The sequence below is a fragment of the Triticum dicoccoides genome, chromosome 6B (genome assembly GCF_002162155.2).
Source record: "Triticum dicoccoides isolate Atlit2015 ecotype Zavitan chromosome 6B, WEW_v2.0, whole genome shotgun sequence".
Lineage (NCBI taxonomy): Eukaryota > Viridiplantae > Streptophyta > Magnoliopsida > Poales > Poaceae > Triticum > Triticum dicoccoides.
Genome location: NC_041391.1, coordinates 296267522 through 296277209, shown reverse-complemented (window position 1 = coordinate 296277209; position 9688 = coordinate 296267522). Strand labels below are relative to the sequence as shown.

The 9688-nt window shown below is 52.3% G+C and overlaps 1 protein-coding gene across 1 annotated transcript; it reads right to left on the bottom strand.

Moving 5' to 3' along the window:
* Nucleotides 1-1522: 1522 nt before the first annotated feature.
* Nucleotides 1523-5520, bottom strand: LOC119321856 (tetraspanin-2-like). The gene is made up of 2 exons (XM_037595373.1): nucleotides 4877-5520; nucleotides 1523-2120 (listed from the first exon to the last, which is right to left on the bottom strand). Exons 1-2 carry the CDS (start codon nucleotides 5381-5383, stop codon nucleotides 1818-1820), a joined length of 810 nt encoding a protein of 269 aa, XP_037451270.1. The 5' UTR covers nucleotides 5384-5520; the 3' UTR covers nucleotides 1523-1817.
* Between the last annotated feature and the right edge of the window lie 4168 nt (nucleotides 5521-9688).

Below are 9688 nucleotides of genomic sequence, written 5' to 3'. Positions count from 1 at the left end.
GCAGCACATGGTCTGAAACCAGTAGACTGCTCTTGTGCGCCACCACTTATATTGCACCCCTTTAAAGGCAGGCGGCTTCAAATGCGCAGAAAAACCACTCGGAGTAAATTGCCTATAATCAGGTTTTTGGATTGTTGAATATATGAGCAAATTACTACGAGTTTTAATCCGAATAAATAGAAGATAAATCATGACAGCACTAACAGAGATTAAACTAATCATGCGAACTAGCATAGTAGATGAACAGTTCACATCTAGGGCACATACTAAAAACATGAATTCTACCACGATCTCGAACAAGAAGGATAGAATCACATACGGTGCAGCGGGAGCAGCACCGCCGGCGTTGATGTTGTCGCCCATGTCGTTGAGGATGAGGTTGCCGAGGTCGGGAAAGAAGTCGTCGCTGCCAGCAGTCGCGCGAGCGCGCTCCCCAAAAACCTGATTGCCCCTCTCCCGTACAGGATCACGAGAGGCGGGGTTCCGGAGGCCTGCTGTCCCTTCTTGCGGTGCACGCCGAAAGGAGGGATGGAGAAGACTTACGTGGCGGCGCAATGATCTGGAACGGTGGTGCGAAACCATACAAAGTTGTCGCGGCTGGGGTAGACATCTCTCTGACTATATAGTGCGGGCCGGTAGGTCGTGGGAGTAAACCCCATGTTCCGAGTCGCGATCCAAAAGAATTGAAAACGGTTCAGTAATTAACGTGTCCGTTAATTACTAATTAATGACTCATTAATTTTCCCGAGCAGCAAAAATATAGACAACGTGCATAGCTCTGTCCTCGGCTCGGCTCAATCCCGTAACCCGCGGTGCGGCGCGACGCGGCGTGACGAGGCGAGCGAGGAGGAGCGTGTGTGTAGGTCTCCTCTTTTCATGCTCATACAAGTGGTAGAAGAGCTCACCTTATAAAAAGGTACAAGTCTTACTCAACTTCCGTGGTGGAACTAAACTTTAGTCTCACTCACTTTACTCACATGTGTGCATGAATGGGCAAAGTAAATTTTAGAATTTTACTTGGGCTTTGAGGCCTACTAGCAAATTCCAACATGGGCCCCTCTCAAACGAACGAGACTGAGACCAGGTAGAGGGCATCGTGAGTCTAGTCACGTGCCATGGTAACATGCATTGTCGATCAAACCCGTGTGTGCTCACTCCATTCCTAAATATATAAATCCTTTTAAACATTTCAAATGGACTATAACATAAGAATGTATGTAGACATATTTTAGAACGTAGATTCACTCATTTTGCTTCGTATCTAGTTATTTGTTGAAATCTTTATTGTTGAGATCTCTAAAAAGAGATATATTATGAAACGGAGGGAGATACATGTCGTGACATGACAAGCAATGAACAGTGTAAGAAAGCAAGAACTGTGCTCTCACGAGAAAAGAGATGCTAGTGCAGTGTAGCCACACTGACAAAATAGGACCAGCCACACAATTACGAATTAACAGATGAGATTCGTTCCGTCTCAAGTGATCACTGTTGCAGTTCTAGAGGCAATCGAGCCACCAGATGAGCAAAACATAATAAAATTCTTAACCATAAATCTGAAGAACATCTCTACTGCATATTACAAACAACATTCACATCAACACCAAGAGCGCATGCATCTCCCTAAAATTCTCCACGATACATGCATGGGCAAACCATGAATCTGAAGTTCCCATCTTCCCCTGCTAGCTTACTACCAGTTACCAAGCTACTAATAATAATACAGTACAGTATGAAGCAAACATACTAGTCTATTACATGGGCAAACTGGCGATGGCGGTTGGTTCTCAGTGATGGGATGGGATGGGAAATGGGAATCACCACTTGTAGCGGTGGTAGATGGCCTCGGCGTGCGCGTTCTTGTAGGCGCTGCATCCGATGAGGTAGAGGAAGACGAGCGAGACGGTGGCGACGACGAGCGCGATGTTGGCCTTGTGCCACTGGCTCCGCAGCGCCGCCAGGAGGCCCGCGCGGCACGACTCGCACTCGTAGCACAGCTGCGCCGGGTCGTTGCTCCACAGGCCACAGTCCGGGTCCGACGCGGGCCGCGCCGGGTTCGTCCACACCGTCGGGCTCACGTACCCGAACCCGCACACCGACAAGGGCTTGCAGCAGCCCGACTGCGACCACACCACACCACACCACACCAAAAGCTCCGTCAGTTGTCAGAGCCCACGTTTCAGCTTAGTTATTATTGTTATGCTGAGAAATTTTACAGGAATCAGTCATCCTGCGACAGTGGCTGGATCTGAAGCAATTTTCTTTTCTCCCAATCACGTGAGGTGGAGTTTCCTAGAGATGGATGCATGAACGTCTGAGAGAAAAGCCCCGGAACGCGCGGTGGCAAACAGAGACAGACAAACCCTCCTCAGATGAGGACATCGAGATGCTGCGTGCGGCCACTGCAGAACCGAGCTCAAGTACCCTCGACACCAGAACTAAGATGATGGCAGTAGTAATCAACTGACGACTCTAGAACTAAACACAAGCTCCCACGCACCGACCCATGCGACCCTTGTCCCCGGCACTGTCCCGTCCGTTTCTTGTTCTTGGGACAGCAACTCCTCCATGGTTTTGTTGCCGATATATAAGGGCACTTGGTTAAGCTTTCTCTCAGGGGATAGAGTGAAAAGTAGCATTGATACGCCACCCAAGTAATTGCCCGTTACGTACTCAATTATATTCGCAGTCTAAATCAGTGTCAGATTTGTTCCAGAAAGGGCTTAATTACATGGGCCTACGCGCGGATTCCCCTCAAGACCATTTGGCACTTGGCAGAAACCGAGTGGCCCACATCACAGTGACCGTGAACAATGGCCACCGCTTTCTTTGTGCCCTGTCAGAAAGTTGCCACCGGATGGATTGCCCTCCTCATCGTCTAGTAGCATCTCCGAGGGCCAAGATAACCTGATGCCCGGATCCTTCTAAAGCACATCTCAACGTCTTTGTTTCCACTACAAGTGTCACTACCGATGCGTTTGTTCACAATCATCTAGTGGAGTAGTAGTATGGCAACAGTTTCAATCGAAACAGTATGTTCATTTTGTGGAATCCTATGTTTGAGGAGGTGGGAAAAGTCACTTTAGTGCTAAAACTTGTGGAATACATTGAACGAGTGCCAGAACTTGGCTCGGACGTTCATATACAGTGCAAATCCTGCTCATATACGCCCGCGGCACTGACATGACACTGTATATTTGTACTCTGCCAACATGGCAGTGATTCGGTCCCACTTGTCAGCTAGCAGTACGAATTATTAATAGTTGCATGTGTGGCATCGGCTGGAACCCACCTGTCAGCCAAAGAATACAAATAACAGAAAAAAGTAAAAATACTATTACACCGCGAGGGTTCGAACCTGTGAACTCAGCGTTACTAGCGAGCGCCAATCGCCAACCAGCTGACTAATTTCATTAACTAAAGGATGCACATTGTTTTTATCTTTTCAGAATCAAACGGGCTACTGCCATTGCCGCCCATTTTGCGCTGTCATTTTCTTATAGAAATTTGTAAAACATATGTAAATTATGATCGTGTGTTAAATATAATATATTACATAATAAATATTCATATTGACTGAAAAATTATTCAGTCACATATTAAATATCCATATAATTAAATCATGAATTAAAAATTTAACAATTTACATGTTTAATAAAAATATTAAAGTAATTTTTAATTTTTCTATGTATCTAAAAAATTACCATATGAGTTTAAAAATGTTCACTATTTTCATAAAATAATGATGTAGTGTACAAACGTGTTCAACATTTAAGAATTTTTTATGTTGATTTAAAAAGTGTTCACAGGTTTTTATAAAGTTAATTAGTTTTTATATAGAAAAATATTTTTTTAATGAAAAATAAATATGAGCCTAGTGTCCGCATAAATTGCGGATCGTCAATTGAACAATATTTAAATTTTGTTACCGTTTTTATAATTCGTATTTTTTAAGTTAAATGAATATGTTTTCAAATAATATATGATTATTTTAATTTATGCTAGTTCCTTCTTCTTTGGATTACAATTTCAATGTATGCTGTTTGGTTGAAAGGATATAAAATATATGTATGCACTTATATATTCAAAAGTTATTGGTTATGTAGCTCTCAGAAAAAGAGTTATTTGTCTTGTTGGGTAGCCACGCTGTCTTGTTGGGTAGCCACGCGCCCTGGGAAAGTTTTGTTCTGGTTCGAACGCCCACTACTTCCTTCTCCTTTGGGTTAAAATTATAACATATGTTTTATTTTAGTTAATGAATATGAACGTTGTGTGTCCAGTTATGATAACTAAAGTCGTTTGCCAGTTTGCTGGTTCGAAACAGGAGAGAGCAGTATTTTTTTTTCTTGTTAATATTATATATGCTCTTTGGCTGACAGGTGGGACCCAGCCAATGCCATACAGGCAACTACTAATAATTTGTCTTGCTAGCTGATAGATGTGACCCAATTACTGCCGCATGGGCAGAGTATACATATACAAAGCCAGGTCAGCGACGCGGGTGTATACGAGCGAGACTTGCACCGTATATGCACGCCCCAGCCAAGTTCTAGCACTCGTTCAATGTATACCATAAGTTTTAGCATTAAAGTGTTTTTTCATGTCAAGTATAAATACCGGTGGTGTAATTGACTCTTGATAAATCTATAGCTAAACAACGATGGTAGGAGTACTAGTAAGTCCGTTTCTTGCAGGCTGTAAGAAGCGGTAAATGTGATACTACTGTTACTCCTAGCTAGTTCTAGTAGTACATGGTACTACTAGCATCATTCAGCTATCACTCAAATATACTTCCCCGCAAAAATCAACTAAAAATATAGTGACGAGAAGGACTGGGATTAGGTGATGGATAATACTCTACTACAGTAGTACGTACCTGGAGCGGCGTGAGGCGGGACTGGTAGAACTGGTCGGCAGTGACGTAGCCGGCCTGTCGGGCGAGCTTCTTGCAGGTGTCAGAGACGGCGAGGCAGGACCTGATCCCCTCCCACCTGGCGGGGTCGTCGGAGACGTACCCGCGCAGCCACATGGAGAAGCAGTCGAGGCGGTACTCGTCGTACTCGCGGCCGAGCACCGGGTAGGCGCCGGAGCCGCGGGTAACCGCGAAGGCGAGGACGAGGAGCGCGATAAGGAGGGCGATGAGCGCCGCCATGGCGAAGAGGTAGAAGGCGAGGAGGCGGCGGCGGTTCCAGTAGGCGCCGACGAAGCCCGCCAGGGCCGCCAGCAAGATGAGGCCGCCCAGGATGGCCACGGGCCAGCGCGCCAGCCGCGCGCACTCCTCCCCCTGCGCCGACGCGAACCACACCCCCGAGGCGATGACGGGGACCGCGCAGATGAGCGCCATCAGCGTCACGTACGCCGTGATGTTGTTGCTCACCGCCATGGCTGGAGCCTCGCCGCTGCTGTTGCTCTCGCTCTCCCAGACCGTGCTTTGTCCTCTGTGTGTTCTTGACGCGGCGCGGGGCGTCTGCGGTGTAAGGCCTTCCACAATGTGTTCGATGCCACAACTCTGAAAAGTATGCCACGCAGACGATGATGCCAGATGAAATATATTTAGCACCGCCCGCACACTGTGAAAGAATTGGGCATCGATTGGGGGTCAGACCCACACATATAAACAAGTGTATATAAGCAACAGTTGCCCCACTAGCAGCGTCTTGCTCCTGGCTCACTGCCGCTTCTTCCCTTGAGCATCAGGCTTAATTTATTGCTTTGTTGGTTGGCATCGGAGCAAGTAGATGCTTCGGTTCTCAGAATTTTTTTTATGGCAGCGCTTGGGCAATGGAGAGCATCGGTGCCAAATGAAGTAAAGGTGAATTTGGCACCATTTTTGACCTACATAGTGGAGAGCCTAAAATTCCTTCATGGGTGGGGGTGGCATAAAAGGTTTTGCGGAAAGGTGGCGGGGTTTGCTCTTTGCTGGGGCTGGCACGCTGGCCCGGGGAGGACATGTGTGATCCTGATCCCTACTGCCGACGCATCGTGCGCCGAGCGGCTTGTCAGCTAGCGCATTCAGCGTGTGTGGGAGACCGGGATTGTTTGGACGAGAATGGCATGGGCGTGGTTGTTTTGCTTTCACATGCCACGTCCATCCACTAGCTTATAGCCTTATAGGAAACAAAAAAGAGATGAGTTTTAGTGAAAGTAGAAAGGAAAAAGGAGAAAAGGAGAAAAGACTAGCAGTTGTATATGTACAACAGTACAAGTGTGCCAACGAGGATGGCTTGTAGCCTAGTATAAGGGCATCTCCAGCCGTTCGACCCCTAGGGCGCCTAAATAGAGCGGCCTGGGGGCGTGCCGGCGCTAGTTCGGCCCCTGGGGGCGACCTAGCTCCCAGTCACGCCCCCACGCGCCGGCCCCAGGATGTGGAAATTTAAACTTGGTCGTTTCCGCTCTCAAAAGACGCCGCAAATCCGGCGATCGGACGTAGTCTGGCGTTACAAAAAACAGAGCGCCGCCGCCGCAAGTTCGCGTGCGCAACGATTCACTCGGCGGGGTTGGCTCCAGGCGTTGGCGAAGTCGGCGTGCGCGGGCTCGTCGTTGGCGGAGCTGCTTCGGTGCTGGGCTGCGTCGGCGCGGCTTCGGCACTGCTGGGCGGCGATGCAGAGGCGTCGGCCGGGCTTGGCGTCCGTGTGGTCGTGGGCGTCGTCGGCGTCGTCGGCGTTGCCGTCGACAGCTCGTTCAGGATGAGGCCGCGCTGCACCAGGTACCACGCCTTGAGCTTCTCGTCGTTGTTCTGGAGCATGTCCGCCCCGCCCATCAGAAAAGCCATGTCGGTGTTCCTCTTCTTCGCGGCGACGTTCGTCCGGAGCAGGTCGAGCTTGATGGTGTTGTTCTTCATTAGCGACGACCACCGCGCCTCGGTCTTCTCTTCGCGTAGGACGGCCCAGGCCTGGGCGTCGACGAGGCAATGCTCGATGGACTCCTGCACTCGCGCGGTTGCCGCGTCGGCGCTTTTCCCCATCTTTGCCAATTTGTAGCCGTCCGGCCGCCCCTCTGATGCGCCCGGGGTCGTCGCGTCCGGCTTGTATGTCTCCTTGGCCTTGTCGAGGACACGTCGGACTTCCGCCCACTTCTCGCACTTGTCAATGCACTTGTAAATGTGGAGGTGCTTGAAGTCGGCGTCTTGGTTGTCGCCCCGATACATGGCGAACATACGCAGCAGCTGCGCGGAGGGACGAACAGTTGGCGGGCGGCGGGCGTAGGGGACGAAGATATGCGGGCGAACGGCGTGCGTACCTGATCCTCAATGCTGGCGCCGCTCTCCGGGCGAGCCGCGACCTCCTCGATGATTCCATGCCATTTGTTGCACGCCAACTAGATACGCCCCCAATGGTTCGCCATCGCCTTGGAGCCGCGCTGCATGTAGACGCCTTTGAAGTAGGGGTCGACGAGCTTTCGCTCGTCGAACTCGGCCTTGATGCGGTCCCAGTACGTCTCGAAGCTCTGGTTCGCGCCGGTGGTCGGGTCGAGGCAGACGACTTTCCATGCTTCGGCGAGGCATTCCTCCTCTTTGGACGTCCACTTGATGCGCGGTTCGCCTGACCTAGCCCCACGCTTCTTCTTCTTCTAGCGCCCCTTCGTCGGAACAGGAGCCGGCTCCTCCTCCTCCTCCTCCTCCTCGTCCTCCTCCTCCTCCTCGGGTTCCTGCGCGTCGTCGCCGTAGACGTAGCCGAGCTCGGCCTCCATGTCACCGCTGAGGTCCACTACCTCGTCCTGGGTGGCGAACCCGGGAGACGAGGCGGCCGCGGTTGATCCTGTCGCGATGATGTCGTCCATGTCAGCTCCCGTGTCGTCGGCGTCGCCGAGGTGCGAGAAGGGTAGCGGTCCACCGTAGAGATGGGGCGTCGGTGTGGACGCGTAGGCGGCGGGCAGCGATTAGTTGTATGGAGGGTACTGCACGCCGACGAAGGCGGGCGAGGGCGTGCGCGTAGCGGGGTGACCATGCGGGAAGGTCATGTTTGGGTTGAACCCACCATGCGCGTCGCCGTCGGCGTAGCCGCGCGACGATGAACCCCATGGAGATCCGGCGCCTTGCTGTCCCCAGGGCGCGTACTGGGCGTGGCTGACGACGGGTGGATTCATCCCCGCCTGGTCGACCGATGAGGAAGACGCCGCCGCGCGCGCCGCGTTGTCGCGGGCCTTCTTGGCTATGGCCCTGTTCCGCCTGTCGGTGGTGACTGCTTCGCACCGCTGAACTTCCACCCTCCACTCGGCGTTCGACAGGCCCGGTGGCTTCGATGGCGGCGCCCTCGGCTTCCTCTGCTTCGGTTGGGCCACGGCGCCAGTCGCGGTTGCCGCCGCGCGCGGCATGGCGTGCTTCTTCGGCGGCATGGCGTACTTCTTCGCGGCGAGCGGGAGGGGGTTTGGCGGGAGAAAGGGAGAGAATGGCGGGAAGAAGGCGAGCGAGCAGGAGAGATACGAGGGAAAAGCGTCAAGAAACGGCGGGAAAAGGCCCTCGGGTCGCCTCCAGGGCGGGCCCATGCACCTTTTTCGCTTGTGCCGGCTCCCCAAGCGCCCCCCAGGGCGCCGGGTTCGGCCTGGGTCCGCCGGCACCAGTTTTGGCCCGAGCCGGCGAAAAACGGGCTCCTGGGAGCGCGACTGGGGCCTTTTTTTGGCGCCGACGCGGCAAAATCGCCTGGGGAGGGCCTGTTGGGGGCGCGGCTGGAGATGCCCTAAATGTATAATGGCCGGATGAGGAATGACAACCTGATGGATCGATGCAGAAGAAAGCCATGAAATCCTTTCCTTCTTTTCTTTTCAAAACTAACTCCACGGTGTCCAAGATCAGCCGGGTCATTATCTCGCTTTTGTGGTTGACATGATGGATGAACATCAGTCCGGCAGTCCGTGCATTTCTGCTCGGACCGGCCATCTCAGCAAGATGCTTCTCGATCAAGTGGGTGTCGTCGTCATCGAGTAGACCGCCTTCGCGTCGCGTCCACTTCCGCCTTCGTCGTGTCTTCATTTTTTAATATATGTGTTGCATGTATATCTGTATTTTTTGGTCCACCTTTTAGTTGTGTATTGTTGAGATTGAGGCCTACTTGTACACTATACATATGTGCACCTGCATCCAATCAATACAACGAATATTGCATTGCCAAACCGTCTTTTACATGGTACCATCTCTTAAGGTCCTGCCGTGCGCCGCCGCCCCGTGCAGCCGCCGCGCCCTCTCACGCGCGCTGCCGCCAACGCCGCCACCTCCCATGCTGACCCGCAACCGCCACCGCCGCGCCTCTTCCTTGTCGTGCCACCGCTACTGCCATGTCACACCACCACCCCTCCCCGCCGCCACTGCCACCTCTCCCCATGCAGCCGCCGCCGCCCATTTCCCTCCAACCCTAACCCTAGCCGCACCATGGACTCCCGGGCTCCTCCACCACCCGCTTGTCGAACCCCTTCATCGGCCCCGAGCCCTCCGCCGCCACCATCCGCGACCTCGACATCGAGGCCCGGGTCCCCATCCGCCTTGACAGCTCCAGCACCTCGTACCATGCGTGAAAGACCTAGTTCAACCTTGCCTTCCTCGAGTACTATCTCATCCAGCACATTGATGGTTCCGTGGACGGCGATTACATGAAGGTGATCCAGAGTGGTCTGCCATTGAGGCCACGCTCATCCGATGGTTCTGTTAAACCGTCTCGAAGGACATCTTCCACACGGCTGTCACTAAGGACGATGA